The sequence below is a fragment of the Manis javanica genome, chromosome 8 (genome assembly GCF_040802235.1).
Source record: "Manis javanica isolate MJ-LG chromosome 8, MJ_LKY, whole genome shotgun sequence".
NCBI classification, from domain to species: Eukaryota; Metazoa; Chordata; class Mammalia; order Pholidota; family Manidae; genus Manis; species Manis javanica.
Genome location: NC_133163.1, coordinates 22,498,205 through 22,524,649, shown reverse-complemented (window position 1 = coordinate 22,524,649; position 26,445 = coordinate 22,498,205). Strand labels below are relative to the sequence as shown.

Sequence of the window (26,445 nt, the reverse complement as noted above, 5' to 3'; positions counted from 1 at the left end):
TTAAAATGCTCCAAATTGCATTTTTATGAATCAGATGAGGATTTTTTAAAAAAGGAAAAAAGCTTGCATTACAATGGAGTCAGTGTCTGTTTACAGCTCCACTCCATTACTATCCCTGAAAGACCAAATCACAGTGTTTATGGGGAATGGGCTGTCCACATTCTTCACTGCTTTATTTCTAGAACCTCACTATTTTGAGATTCTATTTACTTAAAAACCAGAAACTTCAAGGCATTCTTCAACCTCATCCAGAAAATGGAATTCCTAGAATTTTCAAAGGGAATTGTTCTGCTTAGATGCCAGTTTCTTAAACAGGCTTTGAGTAATTTTTTTTAATGAAAATGTGATTGAAATTAATGTTATTATGTACATCTTTTTGTGTAAAATTATAATAGTATCATGTATGTCTTTGGAATTTCCTTTATCACAAGCTGTTTGCTTTTTATTGAATTTTGCTGATTAAGCTTAGCATTCTCTTTGTAAGGAAATCCTGCCATGTCGTCTTGATTGTTTCTGTGACCTCTGCAATTTTGCCTCATCTGCAATCTCCTCATCACTCTCACAATGCAAAAAGAAAATAAAAATGGTCTCATGGGATGCTGTGAGTCTTGGCAATTGTTTCCCGAGAGAAAATACTACTCTCCCTTTTAATAAAAGGATACAATTAAACTCTCCCTCAAACTCCTCCTCTCCTTCAAAATGTATTCATGTTCTATGTAAAAGATGGAAATGGATTCTTGTTTCATTGAAAAACCAAAGTAAGATCTAACAACATTTCTATCCATAAATTAGTTTATGAATATTCAATATTCCAACCTTGGCTCTGACTAATAAGAATAAGAAAACGGAAGGTACATTGGGATTTACATTCATCACCTGGTTGTCTTAGTCCTGCCTTCAGGTCTGTGTGCCCGTAGCTTTATTTCCTTGGTGGCCTGATACCTTATGATTTGGAAATGTCAGTGTTTGACCTTTGGGGCTTGGGGTTCACGGGCTTACCTGTTACCTGTGAAGACTAGAGAATGCAATTGAGTACATTGGATATCTCTTTAAATTGGCCTTAAAGGTGCTAGGTTTATTTTTGCACATCTTTTTTTTTCTTCCAAAGATTACGACTCAACTTTAGAAGGCTCTTTTAGCTACTTTAAAAAGGAAATGTATCCCTGTATCAGATGGGACTGAAGGGAGTTTACTGCACATATTTGAAGGCAAGAGCATCTGATGTCTGAAGAATCAGAAAATCCTTCCTCTAGTTGTATTTGTAGGTACTTTTTGTTGTGTTGCTTTTTTTCTTTTTTTTAACAGGTAAAGCACAAATGAGCACAGCATGGTCCAGATGGTGTTTAAAGCTGCCCAAGTTCCTTTTATGTAACTTTCTCTTCATAAAGTGTATTCCAGCTGGGAATCGATTTGGCCATTAAAACTTTGCCCCTTGATGTTTTTGTTATTCACATGCACACACGCGCATGCACGCACACACATGCACACAGACACGCACAGGTGTGGACATGGCCATTCCAAATGTATGGCATTTAATCCCTCCATCAGGGCTGATAGTAATTCTGCAGGACTTTATTAACTGTCTCTCAGGCTAAATGCTTTATTCACTCAGAAGACAGAACAACGCTGCATGATAAATATCAAAACAGAGAGTAGAATTCTTACCCACAGATAGGAATTCTTTGTAAGGCTTCCACCCACCCCCTCATAGAACCCTTACTTAGAGGTGGAAATAGGCATTCCATTCACCTCTGAAGTGTGTGCAGTGATGTCCTCATTCAGCTGTGTCCCCAGCAGTGAGAATTAGCTTGGTGTAACAGTTTCTTTAAATGCCTTACTAGGGATAATTGTGTATTCCTTCTGAAATTAAATGAATAAATGTGCTGGCATTTGTGTAAAAAGATCATTTTCCTGGTGCACAATTAGTATATACTTGGCTAGGTAACAAAGGTGGGTTTCCCTGGAACCATCAACACTTCCTCTGTTTGTGTCTCTCTTTCTCCATGTATGTTTTGCTTAGTCTCCCTTGCTCTGTCTCTCTGTTTTTCTCTCTGTATTTGTTTCATCCTCCTATGCAGCTTCTGCACACCTACTCTGTGCTCCAGGCAAACTAAATTAGTCTCTGATTCCCAACCCCTCCTTTGTACTTTCCTGCTCCTGTGCATTAACTTGTACCATTCACCTGGACTATCTGCTCCCACCTGTGACTATTAGTACCCACCAAAGCCAAAGACCTCATCTCAATGAATTCCCCTCCGTTTCCATCAGAAGGTACTGCTCTTCCCTCAGAGCCCTTTTTAAAAGTGTTTGCTATTATATAAGGACATTTATCCCAAATGCTTACCAGCTTAATTATAAGCTTCTGGAGGACTGGGACCACTTCATATGTCTTTTTGTTTCCCCCAAAGCATTAGCTCAGAAAAGAATAGTTGAATAAGTGAATGGTGAGGCATCCTCCCTGTCATAGCTGGGATTCCCCTTGGAGACCACTGAACAGAATTTTTCTCAATGCAAAGAAATTTGTTCCTAGACACACTGACTGTATCATCTCAGCCTCCTCAGCATCATCTGTTAAACAATCTTTTGAATCTGTTTGAAACATTTTGATATTGATTGGTAAATAGCCATTGCCTGAAGACCCCATGTTCTCTACTTCCAGGCCATCTCTGGTCCTCCCAGCAGGATTCACCTCTGTCCACACCATAAAACCTGGGACAGTGGAAGGTTCCAGGACCCAGCTCCAGTACTCTGGCCAATGTCCATTCTGATTAATCAGTTCTCCTGCTGCACTGATTGTTAAATATTGACTGTTAAATTTTATGTCTCCCCTGCTGATATCATTGTTATAGCCAGCGTTATACTCACAGAGGCAGTTAAAGCCATGCAGTTCATGGAATATATCTGCCCTTCATTTCAGCAGAGAAGAAACTAGTGCTCTGAATAAGTATCAGAGATCCTTGAGCATTTTCCCAATTTGCCTACAAAAGCTAATGAAATTGGGGCCCAAGCTTAAAATGCAGTTATGGTCACAGGCATATGCTATGATATAAATAAAGAGATAGACTTTTTTCTTAAAGGAGTAACTAGGGAATTAGATTCCATTTGGACCTCTGTTGCTGAGCAATTGGAAGCATATTAAAACTATTTTAAATTTAAGCATTTATTGCCTTTGCCTATACGATATTAGTTACATAGGGAATTAAGAGTCCAGTCCAATGTGTTTCTGGGCATACAGCCTATGAAGGTATTTAAAACCTAAAGTATATTTATTCTGCATTTAAAGATGGTTAGAGACTGCCTTGTGAGTTAATGTGTGCTCTGCAACCAGCATCACTTAAACACTCTGCCTGCTTGCATTAATGTGTGCATCGAAGGCAAGAAAGCAAGGGATGATAAACTGTGTTAACTGCACAACGTTCAAGTAAGATTTATCTAAGAACAGTCTACTGCATTAACATGAATATGCAAAGATAGATGTTTATCTTAATGGACTCAAAGGTACTTACAAACAGCATAATTGCTGAAGTCATTTTACAGGGCATTTATTCAGAGTGATTACATTTACTCTTACTTTCCATTATACAAGGAATTCTACTTAAAGGTTTAAGTTAGCAGGACTAGTATGGCTGAAGAACCATAGGTTCATTCTTCGTGGGCTCTGCCCAGCTAAGGCTATTTGGAATGATGAAAAGCAAAAGCCCAAATCTCCTTTTGGCACATGACTGGACTTTTTGCAAAAGACTGGTTTATTAAAATGTTAAATTGTCCCAGTATCCAGATCATTACATGATATTTGACTTACTTTAAACCTTAAGTCCTGCAAATAAGAGATTGACTACCTGGTATAAGGTGTAGAACTGCAAGGTAAGTTGCTTATGGGCTTGTCTGGATCAGTGGGACATTTTGTATCTTGAAAGCAAATATGCTCTTTGAGAACAACCCCCATTCTTGACAAACAGCTTATAAAAGTATTCCTGCCCCGAGATGTTCTAAGGTCAGAATTAATAATAATCTGACTAGGATGGGAAGTACTTCTGTCCTCCATTCATGTAATTTCCATCCTTGAAGCATGACTTCTGGTTTACTCAATTCTATTTAATTCAACAAAGAGTCCCTGACATCTTCTGTCCATTTAAATACATACTGTGCACCTAAGCTCTGGTCTGGCACTGTTTCCCGTGAGTCATTTCAAACCAATGATAAATGACATCATAATATCAACTACACATCACAGAATTGTAACATCTCTGAAAAACTGCAATCCACATAACAAGAGCGTGAGGTAGATGTCATTGTCTCAAATTTACAGAAGAGAAAACTGCAGTGCAGTACTTATGATCAACCTGGGCTCCCACCCCAGGGGCAGAGCTCATATTTTCTGACCTCCAACCCAGTACTTTTCCCTTGATATTATAGTTGGCTCTAGATGACGTCCCTTCCCTCCCTCATGTAGCAATCAAGTAGAAGGGGAACTATAAGTCAGATGTGTTACAAGTCAGAAAATAGTATGTTAAGTGAAATTCAAAGAAAGCACTGAGTTGGCATACTAGAGTATTTTCTTTTTCAGCTAAAAGATCAGGAAAAAGCTGCATGAAAATATGTTTGGGTTGGGTCCAAAAGAAGAATATACAGAATTTTTTACCAGGCATAAATGGAATGGAGTACAAATAGAGCTGGATAGGAATGAAATAAACTAGAACATTATAAGGAACTTTTAATCAGGCTTGTTCAAAGAAAGCATGACAAACATTTGTTTAACAGTCAGATTGTGGAGGTGCTTGCAGGGGCAAATGGTAGTGAAAGATAGTGCTACAAAGCTATAAAAATAAATTTTTTTTAAGTCTAGACTTAACTTAGTAGAGAATGGGATAAATTTGGTCCAGGAGAGTATCACATTGAAAGCTGTGTTTTTATTCTGGCAGTACCTTTTAGAGCGGTAAGTGAAGGCAAGGAATCTGATTAAAGTATCTCAAGGTTCATCCAGGGAAGCAACCAGGGAAAAATAGAGTTTTAGGTCCCATTTTAGAGATGGGTTTCACAGGACTTGATGCCTGGAGGAATGATGTTGAGCACGGAGGATTCACAGGTAATCTGAGGGTTTGGGTTTGTTCCCAGGGAGTAACGATACCATTGACAGTGGCAAGAAAGATAGCAGTGGGAGGAGATGATCAAGTCAAACTGGGTATGTTGACTGAAAATGTTTAATAGATACTCAATTGAAAATATTTTCTTACTAAGGTGAAAATGTTTCTCTCTGCTTACCCAACTCCAAAATGACCTCAGCTCTTTCAGATTCCTTTTGGACTCTCATCTGGGCCACAGAATTGGTATATGAGAGCATTGTGATCACTGTAGAGTGGCTTCCAAATACAACTCCTGGATTCTATTCAAGTGCCACCTGGTAACTAATGTGCACCAAAGGCAGAGACCACTCATATTGCGGCCTTGCATCGTTTCTGTCTCTGGTTGTTCTCTGTGGATTGCTCTCTTCGTTATGATTGTGTTCAATTCCTAGTAATAGAAAATTTGACCTGTGTGACTGAAAAGGGGTTATTTTCTCACTCAACAAGAATTCTGGAGTCCACAAAATAGAAAACTGCTTTTTGGGCTCATATCATATGTTTGAAAATATGTGTCAGCTTCTCAGGTCTTTTGGCCTTTCCTTCTTCGCACTTGCCACGTGATGGTCGCAAGATGGCTGCTATAGTTCCAAATATCCCATAAAACCCAGAGAGGAAGGGAAAGCAGTTTGACCAGCCATTCCTTCTTCTATTGAGAATAGAATTTCCAGAACTTCTCGCTGACTACCTTATTCACCACTTTGTCCAGATTAATGCCACATAACCACCTCTAACTGCAAAGGAGACTTGGCAAATGGATATTGACAGTGTCTCTAACACTTACCTTTCTTGCTACCTTGTAAACACTTTGAAGTCAGGAACCATGTTCTGTGAGGCCCCACACCCATGTTATGCTCTGCCTTCCTGCTCACCTGGCACTTTGCTGGACATATAGAGGTCTGGGGTGGGAAGTATTGAGGAACCAATCCTTACCTAGTGTGCTAAGCTCCTTCTTTGTCTTTTGGTTCCTCTGAGTAGCCTTAGGAATGAAGGAGCTTCTGGATATATTAGAGAGGCTCTTTGTCAGCACTTCCAAAAAAAAAAAAAAAGACTACATGCTGGGAGGAAATCTATACTGCTGTAAAAATAGAATAAGGCTCAAGTGCATTCTTCAGTAATGAATGTATGAGAAGAAGCTTCTTAAATTATAAATGTGGCTTCTCTTGTTTATTGCCCAGTAATCCTGTTTTACTGATTTCTCTTTATTTCCAGTCACCTAGAATAAAAGACAATGTTGCTTTAGAAGTCTTGATCTCTAAAAGATTGTCATTAAAGCTACTGTTGTAGTTAGCTGTTTATTCTTTGCTCAAAGTGGTTCAATCAATACAAATACAAACAAAACACTTTTTCCTTTGCTCCCTAGAAGAATAGGGGGGAAAAATACAGAAAAGCCAAATAAAGATGCTTAGATTTATTAAAAAGAGAGTCCCAGCAAATGACATATTGGTTTCTTTCAAAAAGGCAGAGGGTAAATTAAAAATATTCTTCTGACACAGTTTTTAAGGATGCGACTGACTCAGCAGAATCGGTGTGTATTGACTTCTCTTCCTAGAGGGTCAGCCGGGCAGTGCAGCCCACTTTTCTCAGGATCAGTTGGCTCTTGGCATTCTCAGAGGGAAGTTTTCCTCACTAGCAAAGGTCCTTGCTTCTCACATGATTGGTTCTCAATTCTGGTTCTGCCATCCACCACGCTGCCTCTGTGATTGTTTAAGGACATTGTAAAATTTCTCAGGAAATTATGCAATCCTAATTATTTTTTTTAACATGATTGCATTGTGACTCTTCTCAGAATGGAAAAGAAGTGATAATAAATAAAGCCAAGGACCTAATTATGAGATATTCTCTAGGATGTTATTAAACACTGGTCTAGGCAGAGATAGAGGTGGGGAGGTGGAAGGCACAGGCATTAGAACAGCTGTCCCAGGAGATGCTGGTGCTCTTTTTCCCAGCGTACCCTGGAAAGAATAAGGCCAGTTAAGACCCAGTCATGAGGCCAGGAGTGAAGCACAAGGGACCCAGTTTCAGGAGCATGCACTATTTGTCATAATTTGAGTTTCTGAAAATCATGTTAGAACTCTCGCCTGTTCAGAAACATTTTGCAGAATTGTTCTCAGGGGCAGCTGCAAAATTTGTGGGAACCAGTAAAAAATAAAATGAAGGGGCCCTTTGTTGAAAAAACAGGAAAAATATGTTAAGGCTAAAATAGCAAGCTTTTCTCTCTTCCACAGTCCTTTGGCTTGTCCTAGTATTTTTTTTAATTTGCTATTTAATGCCATTTAAAGCAAATAAAAATTTAAATTTAAAATTATTAGCATGAGTATTAACCATTCATCTTTCTATTGTGCAATGCTAATTTTACGTGCAAATTTAAGAGCATTTAACTAGAATGCAGAATCACTGAAATAACATAATTCATATTCATAACTCATATATGCATATGTATTTTGTTCTCTCCAGAAGAGTGGAGACTGTTCAAAACAAACTCATCTGATTCTATATCACTTCTTGATATACTGCACCTTCTACCACCTTACCAGTGACTTCTTTTACTTCAGCTTACTGGTGAATATGGCAGCACTGAAAGGAAAAACATCCCTGAGTTGCCTTGTCTTTCTCTTTCTATGTCATTATTTTTAGTGTAAGTGATTGGCTAATACAGAGAAGTCAGAAAGGATGTGATAGGTTTCCTTGGTGGATCACGTTCTTAGAAGACCATTGCCTTCTCTCTGCTTTCTAAGCAACTTCTGGTTCAAAGGGGAAGTGTAGCGTCTTGGAGCTGTCAGTGCCCCCACTTACCCAGTAGATGTAACTCTTACCTGTGTGTTCCTATTGGAGGATGTGATATGAAACTAAAAAAGGGAAATGCAAAGGAGGTCAACTTTGGACTGAGAATTTAACCCTAGTAACTGTTATCTAGAAGACAGTACCAGCCTCCCAGGAAGAAAGATTGGGGTTAAGAGGGAATTCAGATAAATCTGTTTGATTCATCTGATTCCCCTACATGGTGAATACACAGTTTCCTGTGCTCACCGGCCCTCAGAAGCTCTGTATATAGATGAGGTGTCAAGGAAGTGATGGGGAGTAGTAAGGACACACATCGTATGTATCTCATCTGCTTATGCAGATGCTGCATTGCCTCACTGATCCTCACTTACAAAACACAAATTCAAAGATAAAATGGTTTAGGTGGTGAGAGCAGAGCATTAAACCAAGCCCTTGTGAGCACAGGACCCTGTGTGACTACATAGGTCTCATCCATGGGATTACATCCACTGTATTTCCAGTACACACTCTAGAGTGAATGAAGGCTGTTGTTTATAAACTAGAGCAGGGAAAACTTGTTAGCCTTGCTGTCCATTGGAAATGAGAAATGAATAGTTTTGTCCCTTCTATTATTTTGCTTTTGTAAATTGTTTTGAAAATACATCTGAGATGGGATTATCCTTTTAAGACTAGTTGGAACCTGGGAATGAGAAAGTGATGACTGGAGGGTAAGTGAGGCCATCTGGGTTCCTGAATTTCCATGCAATAGTACTTCAAGACTTTTTCTAACCTGAGATTTATAATATGAATCAAAGAGCTTTATTTGAATCCATCTTCCACTCTTTGTCTGTGGGAGGTTGGTCCTGTGTTCTAGACATGAGAATCCAGGGATAAAATCTCAATCCAAAGCTTTTACATTGTCCCTTTCTTGGGGGTTGATGTCATGTTCTTCCTTCTGCCCACATTTTTCCCTGCTAGTTCTGACTTGAATTTACTCACTGCAGATCACCTGTAACTCCCTAAGTATTTTATGAAGTCAAAAGTCAGATGCACAAATCTTCTTTCACTGCTGATATTGCTCTGACACCTGTATCTGACTTGTCTACTATTACATTACATGGCTGAGTGGTGGTACTCTCTTCAGGGTAATAAGGAAAAGACAGTGTTGCCATCTTATCAGTTGTATTTTACATTCAGTTCATTGCATTTGATTGTTCTGGGTAAGTTTTCTGAGTCACAGTTCTGGGTTGTGTTAATATTAACATTTTTACTTCTTATGTTTACAAGGTTAAGACCTGAGCTTGCATTTATTTCTTAGTCTCTTGTTTACTGACCATGAACTAATAATCATGTTTAGTTTTTTAAGACAGCCATTCTCAACTCTTTTATACATCAACAGACCTAACAGACGTTACATGCATTGTACTCTCTTTCCAGTAAAAGTGGCCTACCACAGACAAAATAAATATTAGGTTATGTTTCATTCCCAATATTTTGCCATTTTCCTGCTCTTTCTCTCCTGCTCATGTAGTGTACCTGAATTCATCATGAAAGCAAAGATTAAGAACCACTGCTATTTGCTCTGGATGGAATGACTATCTAACATCTTTTTTAAAATTGCTGACCAATATTCAGGATTGGCTTTAGCCTGCAGCTCTTTGGTCTCCCATAATATTTGGGTCTTACTAAGTGTCTTGTCAATGGGTTTCAGCTCCTGGCAAGTTCACTCTTGATTCAGTGAGACCAAAAAATGACAGTGGAACATTCTTGGGGTGAAAGGGTTTATACCCAACTTTATTCCCACAGTGGAAGGTCAAGAACAAGAACTACGTCCACCTCAGAGCAAGTCTGTATGCAGTAGGCTGGTCTCTGCCTCTGGGCATCTTCACCCCACAGCCGTCTCAGTCTCTGTCCTCAGCCCTGCCACCACTCCAGCCTCTGCCCTCCTGCAGCCATGCAGCCCAGAGCACTGGGCAGAGAACTTCCATTTTCTCCACACTAAGTCTTCTAAGCTGTGCCCTCACCCTGCCCAGAAGGGCTCTTTCTCTTGTGCTGGGTGGTAAGCTTAGGCAACAAAATAGAACACCAAGAGAAGACCATCTCACAAAGAAATACGGTTCTGCTTTTCCTGTTTTTGTTTTTCTTTTCCAAAGCCTCATGCCTTCTCCCTGAACTATAGAACAAGAAAGAACATGGAGAAATGAGTACTACCAACTTTTGGCTCTAAAACAAATGGATGTTCTCTATGATGGAGGTTTTACTTCAGAATTGTATCCATTAACTGATACCTATATCACTACTTATGGGCCACAGTAATATTTAGCCTTGGTCACTTGCCCTTTAGAAACAAAGGCCTGATTTTAGTAATTACACTAGAATAAAGGGCTCACTTACATTGAAATACCACCTCAAAAGAAGAGGAAGGAAGGCAAGCACACCGGCAAGGAGGTGTGGAAGGAGGCAGGCAAACAAGCAGAAAATGTAGAGTAGCTTTTTGGAGTTTCATCTAAATGTTTGACATTCTTTTAGAGTGGTCAGACCCTACAAACTCAAAGTTTGTGGTGAAACCGTAACAACTTACAGTGGAAACACAGCCAGGCCTTTCTGATTAGCAGTCCTAGAGACCAATAAGAAAAACAGCCACTACAGCCGGACCTTTGTGTATATATATATATATATAATCAATAGGCACCTGATGGAGATTCCTACAGGTGGCATGTGGTTGGATGGGTGGTATTTTTTTCCCCTGCCTCCTAAATAATATGTAATTTCTTCAAGCCAAGAAATAAATTGAAAGGATTTAGAGGGATTTGCTTATCAGTGGAACACCACGTAGCATTGCATTCCTCCCGCTTTTGGGAAGGGACGTTGAAGTTTGGTTAATCTTCTGTGGTTCAATACTCCTCTTTCCTCTGTCAGGCTGACTTAAACAACAGATAGATTAATCCCCCCTTCTACTCAGTCTCTTCTCCGTCCTCCCTCCCTCTTCTCTCTTTTGATCCGCCCTTCATTTTTTGAGCAGGTGGAAGAAATCTTAAACTGGAAAGAAAGAAGAAAAAGATTCCCTACCACATTTATTTATACAATCCCAGAAGACCTCAAGGATAGAAATAAAGGACCCCAATCCTTGGCACAAAATTTGGTTAAGCTTAGCTTGGTTTTCCTACTGTTGATTAAAATCTTGAGTCTGCAGAGGGATTTCCTTAATGGTTAATTCATTAGCCAAAGTTATTATAAATGATGTTGTTCTTTATCCTACTCCAGTACATGCAGTGTGGAAAAGAAGAGGAAAAGCATGGAGGTGTCAGGGTTGGGGAGGGCTTAAAAGGAAGCTGGAGATACTGTTTGCTTGGATTCCTATGTAATCAGCTCTCTAATGACAGCAAATGAATAATCAATTTTCATTACCGATAATCAATTTTCATTACCGTGGGTACCACTTACAAACCTCATGTTAATTTTTAAGTTTTTGAAGCTAATGGTTTAACAGCTAATCAATGTTTTCTAGTTTGGCCTGGCTCAACTCCCAGGCATCTGTAAACTCCAGGAGGACAAGGACCGTCTTCATCAGTTCAGTGATGGGCACATCATAGACACTTAATAAACATAGGTTGAAGTCTTCATGTGAAGACTGATCAAATGAGTACGTTCATGCATACCTAAAATCTCATATCCAGAACAATGCTTGTTTGGGCTTGGTTTTGTTTTTGTGTTCAGTTTTCTTAGAGAGCTCTGCTCCAGTTAACTAATTTTGGTGATGCTGAATACAATATCTATAGCCCAGGGCAATTCTCTTTAAAGCCTTCGCATTTTGTGGAAATCTGAGCCCAGGTTAAATATGTGCCCAGTTATATCCTACTTGGCAAGTGATTATCTCTCGGAGTGGATAGAAAGAAGAGAGGAAAATAATATCCTGAAAACCCACATTGACATGAACTGCAGAAGGCAGTTTTAAAATTTGCAGGGTGTTATTCCAGTAAAGATATTTAAGTGTAGAGAAGTGGAACACGAGGGGAGCTCAGGAAGCATCTTAACCAGATGAGAACGTCATCTCATTGTGTCCATTGTTCAAAGCCTGCTTCATGGTATGCGCATCTCTTATCTGAAAATCATGTTTCATTTTCTCATAATAGTGTTAATTGCTTCTTTTGATGATGACTCTAAAGGAGATGTTCAGAATAAAATGAGGTCATAGATAATCACACTCATTCAATCTTAACATGTTTAAAGGTTGTTTCTGTGTCAGGCTTGAGTTGGGAGAAGTGACAGTGTTGGGAGGGGGAAAGGGAAGGGGTGAGATGATCACTTCCAACAAGTTTACCCAAGATCCAGGGTTTTTCTATCTTTGGTTCAGTCTAAAATTTATCCAGTAGAATGTGTGCATGTGTGTGTGTGTGTGTGTGTGTGTGTGTGTGTGTGTGTGTGTGTGTGTTAGGGTGGTGAGGGGTACTATCTATAAGCATTGATACAAGATAGGACAATGCCATGGCAAAATTTGATTTTAAAAAATCTTAATAGATATATTTAAATTGAAATAGTCAAACTTTTCAAATCTCATTAAGGTTATAGATTTACCTAGAGTCTGTGGGTTCTTACTTAATTAAAAGTGTTTCAGATATCCTTCATTTAAACAGAGAGTAAATGCTCATAATGAAGTTGTATGAGACCCCTCCCTCCCATGAGACACCAGATCCATCTCAGAATGGACGTATACAGGGGAAAAATGAAAACACCACGCATTGGAGGAAATTTAATTCTTTTTAGCATGAAGCAGCTTCAGGAATATATGGCTGTTTTCTGTGGGACTTCAGAATATTTATGGGTCTTTCTCTTTTCCTTTTTCACTGGAAGAAAGACGATCATCATTCTTGGATGTGTTATTTATAATTTCATAAAGCTGTTCTGTGGCAGGACTTATTTTATCTAGCGCTTAATCTCAGTCAAATAACTGCTTCCAAGGAGCTGGGTGGAGAAAAATGATTATCCCCCAAAATGATTAGCCTATTCTCTGTACAAGATAAAGAGCTAGAAGTTGGAATTTGAAATCACAAATAGGCATCTGTGCAGGAAGGAGGGAACATGGTGAAACTATCTTGAGCTGTTCTGACCATGGCAGCAGGCATTTTTCTCAATGCCAAATAATGGATCACAGTAAAGAGGGATGCAGAGCCGATCCTGTGCTGAGACAGGGTAGAGCCTTTCAGAGGGAATAATTAGAAGCAGGTGATAACAAAAGCCACAACTCACTGGAGGAAAATGAGAAGCCAGGTTTGTGAAACTGAGGGAACTGGGAGGTAAATAGACCTATAAATTTGCCTGAGTGGACAGAGTTTTGAGCTTTCTTCTGTCCCAGTTTATTCTAAGGTAATTTCAGTAAACACTGGTAGAAAAAAAAAGAAAAAAACGCAATGCAATAAAAAACCTTTCAGGAAAGGACTCCTGCCAGAAGGATATTTTATTGAAAGTTATTATAATACCTATCTTTAGTTCTATGAATCCTAATACAGAACCAAGTAATTTCAACATGAGGATTAAAATATGAATTTTAAAATAACAGCATGAATTATTATTTTTAATATAGAACCTGGCTAATATACAGGGACAGAAGAATATTTCCCTCTGGAGAAGGGAAGGTAAAGTCTTTAATCTGCACTGGGGAGGAATGGGGCAAACCATGTGTGTTAGCTTCCAAAGGAGAAGTCACAGATGACAGTGATGAGACGTGGGGAGAGGAGGAAGGAGAGAAGTCTGACAGGGCAGGGTCTCAAATTCATGCTCGTAATCCAAGTTTCCAAGAACAACACGCTAACTCAAGTAAGGGTCATACAAGTAAGGACATCTCTTCACCCCAGTCATCCTGTACCTCATAGGTATACAATAAACCTCCGGGCCTTCACAAAGCCTGGTTGGTTACACCTAGGATACCCTTCTCCTTTTTGCTCCCACAGCTCTGTGCTTTCCTTGCTTCACTGCTGCCTGTCCCCGAGGGCTCATTTTCCACCTCCCCCTGTCTCGGAGCTCTCTCTACTCTCTTAGCATCTCTTTGCTTCCTCTTTTAAGAGCATTCAGTGTACTATATCGAGTTTGCCTGCTTACTAGGCTCCTCTTCAGTCTCTGAATTCCCAGAGGATCTGTGTTGTATCTATCACTTTACTCCTCATAACTATGACAGTGCTTGATACATCAGTGTTCAATAAATATTTATTAAAGTAATAAATGAATGTATGAATGAATGAATAAAACACCTTGATGATATAGTCATAGATCACTGATGGTGGATCCAGTCACCCAGCCATTTGGTCTGAGGGCAGTTAAAGATCTTCTAATCTTCCTTGAATGACTTACAGATAATGTTGATATTTTACATAAGGGAACCATACTATGTAGACACTTTAAGCTTTGTCATTGGGAATTATGAGAGGTTCAGACAATCATTGTGAGGGAAACAATGTGGAGATGACATGGAAGTCACCTCGATGAACATTCCCAGCATAATATACGAATAGAATTTCCCAAAGCAATACTGTTACTTGAAGGAGCCTGGGTAGTGGGCAGTTAAAAATAGAAGGTATCATTCTAAATGTCTACACCCTTGGTTATTAGAAGTATTAAAGTACTAAAAGAGTTAATATGTGTTAACTGCTTAGCACAAAGTCTGAATAGAGCAAGTGCTTAATAAGTGGTAATTGTTATTAGTAGGCACGATTCTAGATAAATCAAGTATCCTTTTCCTCTCAAGAGTTCTAACTGCTTTTCTTTCTAAGGAAGTAGAGTAATTATGAAAAACGGTTGTGACTGTGGGAAAACATACACAGAGCCTAGAGCTACTGCATTTCATTTAAAGGCAAAGTCCATATCTACTCATAATCTGCTCATAATCATTGTATCCTAAATCCGTGTGTATCTCTAACAGTGAAATATAATCCACCAACTAGGGAAACGATAGTCAAAGAAGTGTGCCTGTGCTTCCAACGTTCAGAGTCATACCCTGCATTTGCTTATATTTGGAAGGACACAGACAAGAAAATTTAAAAACGAATGAAGCCTTGAGTTCTCTGAGACTAATTTCAAATCAGATTGCCATTGCTTTAGGATGTGATTCTAAGCGCATATTGTCTGAAAGCCTCAGTTTGTAACTTTTGGGACTTTTTTAGATGGTAGGGACAAGAGTTAAAAAAAAAAATCCCTAAGTATAGTGTGCTTAATGCTAAGCCCTTTGCAAATCAAAGCATGCTGCCCCTGGCAGAGAAAGCTTTTCTAAACTACGCCATGTTCTGTGGCAGGTGCGATTGTGTTGGATGCCAGGAAAATATTGGTTACAACACTGAGCAATGAGGAGACTGGGATGTTTGTAATTGCTTTGGGAGTTTCATTAGCAATGACTGTAAATAGCAATGACGAGGTTTGAGGGACAGAAAGGAAGGGGCTGAATTCATCTAAGATCCACACAGAATGTTTTAAACAGAACTTTAACAGAATTTTTTTCCCAAAAATTTTTTAAAGCTCTCTTGGCATCTTCATGAGTGTATTTTTCTCTGTCACTTTTCATGGTAGATGCAAGCAGAAATGGTGTTTATACCATAAAATGGAGGTAATGAATTCTTAGCAATAAAGAAAGACAGATTGTACAACTGGGTAGCAAAGTTACTTAAACGGGAGGGGCAGCCAGGCTTGGCATTGCTGTTATCGATTGATTGATGTAGTTAGTTTCAGCTAATATTTATTGAGCAGCACTTTTAACATTATACTTAAATCGCATGCCCACCTGATGACTAGACACTGTGTTTATCCCAATTTACTGATGAAAAAATTGGGGCCTGGAGAGGGGAAGTAACTTGCTCCCTACATCACTGACTGTAAGTGTAGGAGCCGGGATTCACAGCTGTGCTCTGCAGACAGTCAGGCCTACCTTATCATGCTTTGCTAGATTGCCTGTCCTTTAACCTCCTTTGTGTTTAGCCACCATTTACAGGAGCTACTCGCGAAATGTGCTTCTGTTCCCCAGGAAGAGACCAGTATTCATCCATATTCATTTAGAAGATCAGCAGAAAACAAATCTCTGGGAAGTGGGGCACAGGGGAGTTGACTGGGGAGAAAGGGAGTGAGCATGTAGAAGACCTTATGTGTGGGGTGTGCAGTGGTGGTTAGGGAGCCATTCTGGGGACAGAAGTGGAGATGATGAGGAAGGGGAGAGGACTGGGGACAGAGTTACCCAAACCACAGGAAGAGAAATTGTGTAGTATCAGGGGAGGCCGGGGAGGAGGAGGATGAGAGGAAAATAGTCCATATCCTTCAACCTCACGGTCTAATACTTTTCTTGAAAAGAATTTACATCATTTCTTTGGCCAGTAAAATTAAGATAACTGTCTTAGAATTGTTACAATTTCCATTAATAATATGTTTATAACCTCTTTCAGTGTCCGTTGGAGTTATACATTATTTTTATGCATTTGCTCAATGACCTTTTTAAACTTTATTGCCTGACCTTCAATTCTTGAGACAAGCCTACTAGATTTTCATTTACCTTACTGGTTTTCTCTCAATATGAGGGGCCAAAGCCAGCCACACTGTATACAGGCCATTTTGCAAGGTCCTTAACAACCAAGTCACCAATAATTGATTTCCAATTGATTACCCTTTAGAAGTGTATTCTCTGCCTCATTTTCACTACCGCCCTCTAAGGGGTTTTTTAGACTTTTTCCCCCTAATTAGCTTTCTCCCATAAAATTTTAATACCACAGATATACTGTATATTCATTTAAGTACTGTGGGCTTTTGGCAGGTCACAAACCATTGCAGTATCTAAGATCCACTCCCTCCTGCCCAAAACTATTTTTGCTGCCTTGGGAAGATGTTATAGTCATGGCTGCTGCCTACTTTAGAACTTTCAGACGGTGATGTGGCCCTTCCAAAGATGGTGTTTCCCAGTTAATTTATCTCCCTTCCCCAAATAACTGAGTGTGGACCTGTCTAGGACCGCATCACACCAGGACACGCCAAGGGAGTGTAGTCACCATATCTTTAACATGAGAAATGGCGCTCCAGGATACAACTGCCAGCTTCAGATGCTGAAAATGAAATGCACGCTTCAGTAGGGTCTAATTGAAAAAAAATGTATGTTTAAAAATTATTTTTCTATTAACTTTAAGGAGGATCAGGGGCTGTAGTAGCTCCCTGTCAGATGTATAAAGATCAATAAGGTGGTCTAAGGCCCCTCTCTGCCACTGTCAGTTAAGTAAAATCAATTACCTAATGTGGTTTTTCTGCTATTCTTTGTTGTGTCCAATAATTCTATGCCTAGTATGTGTATTTGATAAAAGGTCATTGTCTGAAAATACTGAGTATATGGGTTGTCATGTGTATTTGTTTGCTAGGGCTGCCTTAAACCAAATACCAGGGATTGGGTGGTTTAAACAACAAAAATTTATTTGCTCCCAGCTCTGGAGGTTAGAAGTCCTAGGTCAACAGGGTTGGTTTCTTCTAAGGCCTCTCTCCTTGGCTTTTAGATGGCTGTCTTCTCCCTGTGCCTTCACATGTTCTTCTCTCTGTGTGCCTATTCCTAATCTCTTTTTATAAGGACATCAGTCATATTGGATTAGACTTACTCATATGCCCTCATTTTAACAAAGACCTATCTCCAAATACTAGTCACATTCTGAGGTACTGGGAATTAGAACTTCAGTATATGAATTTTGAGGTGACACAATTCAGTCCGTAACGTCATGTAAGAAGAGGTATAATGAAGCCCATCTGAGCTACAAGTGCATGTATCTGTTCAAATCCCCACTAATTTCTTACTAGCTGTGTGTCCCTAAGCAAGTCACTTAACCTCTCTGAACTTCAGCTTCTTTAAAAGTATAATTATCCCTGTCCTAAAGAATTGTTCTAAGAATTGTGTCTAATTAATTATAAACTGCATTAAATGTGTGTCTAACGCAACATCTTTTCTGATTACTTTTCCTAATGAATATGGATTTAGACTTCAATGAATTGGGAATAAGACTGACAAGTCAGTTAATATTAACATCAAGAAGGGTGAAGAAATTAGTTTTTATAGAACAAGTGTTGTATATTATTACTGTTATACACAATAAGAAGACAAAAGTTTGTGTTCTACGTAAAATCTGTAGATTAACAAATGAATCAAAAAATTTAATAGCATTTATTGTGCATGCAATATGTATGAGGTACAGAAATTAGTCTTCTCATCTACTGTGTAACAAGGGCCATTCTTACAACCCATATGCACAGTCCCCTGTATTTCTTGCAACAGGTTCTGTGGCACTGGGTAATTTCTACAAGATTCAACAGAAAAAAATTTTTTCTCATGTTGAATTACTATTGTTGTGATTAAATTTTTTCTGCTCTCTTCAGAAGCAGCCTTACCTGTGTCCTGTCGTGTGGTATCTCTCTGCTTGTCCACATTACTAATTCAGCTAATTGCAGCAATTACATTAAGAAATTGCTGCTAGCAAGAGAAGCCATTACGCTGTTCCTGAACAGACTGCATTCTACGGCATTCATTAATTTTGCTAGCCTATAGATTCACAATCACTAAATCATACACTTGAGACCCCACGCCATATGCATTGATACCCTGTCAAAGCTGCAGTGCATTTCTGTGCTGGCTTGCATTCTTGAATTGCCCACCATTTGTGATAGCCCTTTTCCTCCCCTTCTGATTCTGAAAATTGAAATTAAAGTCAGGAGAGAATCAGGCTGTAGCAAGTGATTTACAGAGATGGGACAGACTTGAGCCCCTGGAACCACTTTGGGTCACTGAGCTTCACCTAAAACCTGTACCATTTGTCTGGACCCAGAGCCATTCACAGCTACATAGGAGTTTAAAATTCTCCATTCTACCGCATGCCCTCTTTAAAGAAGAGAAACAGTAGTGACGATGGGAGGCAGGACACAGTGATAAGTATTTGATGCTTTTGTTCGTTGGTTTCCTCACCTCTCTCCTTTCTCTCTTCCCTACCCCATTATTTTTCCTTTGACATGCACAGCCAACATCAGATGACCTTGTTTCATCTGCTGAATGTTCCAGCGATGATGAAGACTTCGTTGAATGTGAGCCCAGTACAGGTAGGTTAGGTCAGTCTTGTTTTGCTTGCTTTATTTTTACATTTGCAAAAAAACAATACATACATACATATATGTGAATATACCTGTGTTTTATATATATATTATAGTGTGTTAATGTGTGTATTTCCTATATCTATATATGTATAAGCATACATATATAAATATTAGCATATAATTGAAGGCATCAAATCCCATGGAAGCAGTGGTAAGATCCCATGGAAGTTTAAAGTCAGTCCTTGATACCTAAAGAAAATCCCATGGTATACAACCTAACTCTGAGCAATCAGGCCCCCTGATTAATTATGGGAATGGCAAGTACCTAGCAGCCAGTGGAAGCTATGAAATTGACAGGGGCTGTGGACGTGAAGAGGTCTATATCAGAATGACATCAACAAAGTATGAACCTAAAGTGCAACCATAAAGATCATTTAAACCTCATGCATTGTTCTGGGGCTACATGGCAATCCAAACAGAACCAAGAAACAAAAAGGAACAAAAACATTTTCCATGGGATTTCAACAGCAGTTCACATGGCATTACATTTATACTAATTTTGTTTTGTGTGTTTAGAGAATTGTGTAGCGATATAGCATAGTAAACACAAAATTAGTACAGAACCATGCCATGTCAACGGCTGAGATGCTTCAAAATGTATCTACTGCCAAAGTTGAGAGGACTTTGGCAATTTAGAAGCTTCAGTGTGTTCCCCATTTGCACCTAGATACATTTTGATGTCTTATGGTCTTTCTTTATAGTGAGCGATATTCATGATATAATGTCCAGCAGCAACTGCAGTCCCTGATTATTTCATATCAACTTTTCCAAGTCGTCTATTTTGAGACTTGCTATAAGTTACACCTTTATTTATATATATAATAGAGAACAGATATCATCGAATTTCTGTGTATGTTTAATAGAATTAAAAGCTGGAGCTGGGTTAGGATCTTATTTCTGCAAAGGCTAAGAGAAATAAATAGAATTTTCTAGTTCATTATTTGGGTTACTTTGATTTTTTTTTCCTTTTCTTTAAGGAGAAAATGGTGAACTGTTAAATATTTTCTTGGGCTAATTCTAAAGAAATTTAAGGTTCATACAAAAAATAAAAGTAAACACCTCCCATTTCTTACCCCAAGTTGACTTAACAATTTTTCAACATTTGTCAAAGCCTGACTGCTTGGTATCTTGGAAGTGGCTTTGGATCCAGGAAGTTCTGTGGGTTCCTATACTTAGCATTACACAGAGACATATCAATAATATGTAGGGCCTTTCTATTTGGTAGTATGAACCTTTCCTTTGGGAGTTCAGATCTTTTCAGATTATTGAGTAATAATCTCAGTGTAGGACTTTAATTCTAAAAAGCACAGACATATCTAATCTATACCAGAATTTAGACATCAACTTTTCATTCATTAAGTAATTCATCCATCCATTCATTCATTTATTCAATAAATATTTCTGAGCACTCAGGCAGGATACAGTGTATGTGTATGTTTGAGTCCTTCCTATTCTAATCATTTTAATAAATTACCTGTTTGAAAATACAATAAGGAGCTTTGTTATCTAAATTACCTCTCCAATGTAATTCAGTATAGATATTTTTTGAGTCACTTATGTATGTTAAGCATGCACCAGTTATTAAGAATTCAGACATGAATATGGTATGATCCCCAAGAAAGATGTAAAATTAACTGATTTTGTGGCCAATAATTTCTGATACCTTAACTTTAATTTAGATTCTCTTTGATTTTCATGTGGGCATCACATTTTAAAGGAAATTATTTTTCTTAATTAATTTTCTTTAAATCAAAACAGGTTTCAAAGCTGCTGGTTTTGAGTCAGATGGTAGCAATTGCCTTTCTCTGGTTTCATAGCAGTAATATCTGTATATATGCAATCATGTTTATCAAGTCTTTGGATTAAAAGTCTTAGAAAATTTGAGGCTTGACCATTCTGAAATTTTACCACTGTCTTTCTCTACTACCCTCATGTGCCACACATAGTCATCTCTATAGCAACCTCCATAATAAGACAGAGGGCTGTTCCAGTTCCCAAATTCACAAGTTCTACAGCTCCCCAGGTTGTGGGTATATATTGCCATTTGATGTTGAACTTGAACAGGCCCAAACTTGAATGGCCCCAAACTAAGTCCATTTGCTTTTTAGTGGCTGTGCAGGTGTTTCATCTGATTCAACAGCAGAGGACAGAAGCTCAATGCCAGCATTTCTTGAGTAATATAATTACATGGGGCAGGTGGGAGATAAAAGCAGTTTTTACAACAATCTGTTGTGTTCTTCAAGGGGGCATGGAAGGGAGTGTGTAAATAAAGTAAGTGACAGAACACTCACCATGAAGGAACTAGCATGTAGCTCTAAGAGACTGTTGATCCCTTTTGCCTGTGATTATTCAACTCATGGCATTTGGAGAATGAGCATTTCTTTCTCTCTAAATTTATTTACTCCATAAGTATTCCCGTAAGTGATTCGGATACACAGGGAACTATGTCAGAGGCATATTTAATACAGGAAGGAGATAGATATTCCTACTGATGCAGTTTGCCCTGGGCACTTCATTAACACTGATGAAGGTCATGTGCATAGAGCTACCAAGCCTCCTTTTGCATTAAATGGGAAATATCTCCATAGCCTCCGCATTTTCCAAGGCACTACGGATTAAAAATCAGAAACACTTAAAGCAGCTGTTTCTGTGGCTGGAATTTGTACTGCCTAAATAAGGAGAAGTCTTCCATTGCCCATGCAGCAAGCTGATAATGGTGACATTTACATGACTTTGACACACATTGTTATTCCTGAAATTCTATATGAATATTGAGATTAAAATTGTGGTTTTGAACATCATAATTCTCAATTAGTGCCTCAATTTCTAAAATTTTACTCTTTTCCAGGCCTGATGTTTGATGGAAATACTTTAATTTGGCTAATTACCCAGGCCTTGTTTTTTCTTAACAATTACCCTGTCTTCCCTCACTTTATTAGCAAGTTTGTGATTTCCTAGTTGTCTCAGTTGTGAAGCACTTAATTTCTACAGCTTCTTTCTTGCTTAATTTAGGTTCACTAGAAGTTCTTGCTCTTCATAAATGTGGACAACTGAGTAAATGCTATACTCAGCAAATTTTATTTTCACATGGGTGTCAAATTTTAAAGGAAATTATTTTTCTTATTTAATTTTCTTTAAATCAAAGCAGGTTTCAAAGATGCTGGTGTGGGGTCAGATGGAAGCAATTGCCTTTCTTACCCTCAACCCACCTTGGCACTTAGGGATCACTCTCATTTGGTGTAGCTTAGCAATATCATGTTTAGGGAAAAGTTAAATTTCTTCAGTTTGGTTGACTATAGTCTAGGAAACCTTGTAAATCCAATGGATCTCAATTTTTTTCTGATTATTTTCTCTGGAAAAATGTAAATGAGTTAAAACACACACACACACACACACACACACACACACACACACACACACACCAAGCCTAAGCCATAAAAGTAAGGCACAGAGTAAAAGCTCAGTTTTTATTTGTTTGACTGTATTTGTATGACTCTCACAATACCTCAAAATCTTAAGTTAAAACTGGATGTTTTTCATACCCCTAACTTCATCTCCCCTCAAACAGCTAAATAAAACCCACTAAATTATTTAAAATATATGATTTCATACAAGTAAATATTGCCCTAATAAAATCCACATTTCTTTAACAAAAAAGAATTCCCTACTTTTTCCTATCTCTTCTCTTTTCGGGAAGTAGATCATTTTATAACGATCACAGGTAAAATTGCATTTTCCAAACATCTGCTTTGAGAACCCAGAATCGAAACTTTAAACTATAAAATCATAATGAAGCCAACTGCATCAAATGAAAATATTGAAGATAATGTTTGAATAACTATTTAAGTACCTAAAGTTGAGGGTCAGGATTTTAACTTTCCTAATTTGTAAACACTGATTGTGTTCCCCACAAAGGAAGTCAGTGTCTAATAGTTCAGATTTGTGTCTTCGCTTATAAACCTTTTCCTTCCCAACTATACTTCTGTTGATATAAAATTTTGCAGTAAACTCGTAATTCATTGTCCTTCTTACCTCTTTAAAGGTATCCAATGGCAAGAGCAACAAAAAATAGATAAGTTGAGGAGGGTTCAAATAACACTAGTGAATGGGATTCCCTCATGAGATTATGAATGTCAAATAATGATTAAGATCTTTAGTAAGTTTACCTTTGTTATCTAAAACATTAGAATCAATTTTGAAATATAGAGAAAATGATGAAATTTACTTTCTCTTTATTCTCTTTCCCTCCCCACCTGCTCCTATCCCCCATGTCTCCATCTCTGGGAATAGAAATAATCTCTAACAAGCTTATTCTTAGATTTGCTTTTGATAATTAGAAATTATCAACATCCTAAATTTTATATATATAATTATGTATAGTCTCAAGAGTCTAAAATCCTGAGAGCAGGGGTCACAGAGCAGAGGAACAAAAATAGAAAGAAATGCCTTTTACACCTGAGAAATGGGCATGGCAACATCTATATTGATTCATCGTGCCATTATCCAGGGATATATTTTTCCAGTTGTCAGTTAGCCAGGTTTTCTGCCTCCACTTTTTTTTAAGTAGCCTTTGATCAAATGTCTAGGGACAGTTCTTCCACCAGAGGGCAGAGAGTTAAAGGAAGTAAAGATGAAGTCTATCCATCCATCAATAGGACTATGCTAAACAATTTTCATAATGATTGGATGGAGGAAGATGTTTAAACTAATGGCAGTAATCTGAGATTGCAAAAATATTACCCTTCCTAGAATGGTTCTCAGATGTATTTTTACTCTCAAAACTACAGTCCTCACATTTGCATTCGTTGTTATTGCTGCTTTCTTCTTTTCCATTAGTCATACCATAAAATCAACCCAGTGTGGGCTGAAATTTAACCTTAGTGAAACACCAAAAGCATACCCATATTTGTGTTCTCCAGGTGGACCTGGAGAGGCTTCTTAATCCTTGTCAGTCTGTGATGCTTCAGTAAAGTATTCTTAATATGAAAAGCTGGCACCGACTTGTTAAGCGCTCACCGAATCATTCGTTTTTATTTTCTGGAACACCATGGAAAATGCAGCTAAAATGTTAAGATGATAATAATTTTCTAATGAACGATAAGAAGAAATAGAGCCTTATTTTCCAGAATCCACAGAAGGAAAAGAGTAAATATGCTGTTTGTAATATTGTATGTTTATAGAAATATATTTTGTCATGGTGTCTCCAGCAAATGTCAAGAGTTAGGAATTTGTACATATGTATTACAACGAATACTTACTTTTAGAAAAGATTTTTCCATACGGAAACTCACAATTGGTAAATGACATTTTGAAATGTCATTAGTCAAGTGGCTATTCAGTATATAGTAGAATAGTAAATGTCTAAATAAAACATTGTAGTAATGTTTGAGTATCACAGTGTCCAAAATTCACCTTAAGGTCCCCTTAAAACACTGAATAAAAAGATAATGGAAGTCAACAGAGAAATGTTTTAGCTTTGTAAAAAGGAAGGTAAATAGATGTACATTTCATTAACTTAATGATTAACAACTATGGACATTAGTCATTTTTATATTTGAGTTAAGCTAAGAGTCAGTTCAAAACCCATGATCACCACAGGTGAGAAAGGTGCTCCTTCCTCAGCCAAAAAGATGGACAAGTCCCTTCAAGAGACCTCTGCCTAGGGGACCAGGGAGTCGCTGAAGCCAAGGCCATTGCTCCTTCTTAGGCCAGTGGGCCCCAGGGGGTGCCACACCACTGGCCAGAAAGGCAGAGACCCCCAAGGGCCTAAGAAGGTCTAGCATGCCCACCAAAGCCTTGTCATCCAAAGTGGCCAGTAATAAGGCAGAAGCCGAGCACTCAAGGTGGAGTGGGAAGAGATGGAGATACTGCTTGAGTTTTTATTTGCCAACAAACCATCCCTCTGTTTCATTGTAACCTATTTATCAAGAAAGACTTTTTCCCCACCAAAAATAAAACCAAAAAAATGTGTCTAATGTACACAAAAGCAAACTTCTATTCACACAAATAAGTCTGGGCTAAATCCTACCAATTTTGGAATTTCCGTTACTAATATATACATTGATAGGTGCAGTCACGGGTGCATGATGTTCCTGATTTCATTTCTGGGTGGGTTTCTGTCTCATTAATTAACCCACCCAATTAGAAATCGTTTCACTTTTCTGTAACTCAATTGCACCCCCAGTCCAAGCTGATTTTCAAGCTGTTGGAGCAAATATGTGCCCTTTAAATCCCTGATGATAAATGCTTTGAAAGTGAGAGTGGGAACAGAAATACAAGTATAGGAAAGCCTACTAATTGGCTACTGGGTAACTGATGATTCAAGCATGGTGTGCGAAGAATGTGTGGCCCATTGACTGACCATTATCGTGGATTTCATAACAAAAGCAACAAATCTAATAACAAAAATGAAAAAAATTCAATTAATCTCCAATACCATACATTTTTTGGTATGGTGAAAAGGAAGGAGAATCAATAAGATTACCTGTGTATAGGTAAATATATACACAGACCCATTTGGTCTGTGTATTTGAAAGTGTAATAAATCACTTACCTATGCAATATTTTTTAGTGACTATGTAAAGGCACTGGAATAGGTGCTTGAAAAATAAAAATAAGACTAGACACTTTGTAGGAATTTACAGTCTGTTAGGGAAAACAGATGAAAAATAAGAGGAACAAAGGGAAAGAAAGGAAAGGAAGGGAAGAATTAGGGTGACAATTAATGGAAATGCCTAGAATATTATCAGAACTCTGTGGAGAGGTCTCTAATCAATGATGGCATCCCCGTCCAAGGATGGGCAAGAAAAATCACAGAAGATGAAGCTAACCAGTGACAGAATCAATGGACCCAAAGTGCATTCTTATATATCTTAGTTTGAAAGCACAGAATTTATGATTCATTATGACTGAAAAATTAGTACAGTTCAGCAATAAACTTTTCTGTGAACTCCACATAGTAGGGTCTAGGGCCAGGGCTTCTTAGGTAATGGGATAAGGATGGGCATGTTGAAGGGAGAATTTCAAGCCAAACTCATGAGAACTTCCTGATTTCAAATGCCAAAGCAAGTGGTTGATAGGAGTGAGCTTAATGAAATCATTAAGCAAGCCCCTTACCAAAAAATTAATAATAAACAAAGAGGGGTTGGGTTTAAAAAGAAAGTTTTTATTGGTTTTCTTTTATTCTTTTTGTTCTGTTGTTCTTTTCTCCCACAAGCCCAGTATATATACTGTGTGTATATATATGTACTTACTTACATATAATATGTGTATATACTCCTATCACTTCAGTGGAGTGCTTATCACACTCCATGTATATGTAGACACAGTATAAATGATATTAGACTAATGTAAACAGAGATTAACAACAGCCCCTGCCATCAGTCATGTGTTTACACAGAAATTCACACCAGCATTCTTA

The 26,445-nt window shown here is 38.2% G+C and overlaps 1 protein-coding gene across 37 annotated transcripts in view; it reads left to right on the top strand.

Moving 5' to 3' along the window:
* NRXN3 (neurexin 3) overlaps positions 1-26,445 on the top strand; it is a 1,528,794-nt gene that overhangs the window by 1,461,547 nt on the left and 40,802 nt on the right. For 25 of the 37 annotated variants that reach the window (XM_073242064.1, XM_037018914.2, XM_037019061.2 and 22 more), the window contains one exon: positions 18,893-18,971. In XM_073242064.1, coding sequence (XP_073098165.1) covers positions 18,893-18,971 — 79 coding nt within the window. Of the gene's footprint in view, positions 1-18,892; positions 18,981-26,445 lie in introns of all 37 variants that reach the window. The other 12 variants (XM_073242063.1, XM_073242059.1, XM_037019001.2 and 9 more) reach the window with 1 other exon arrangement.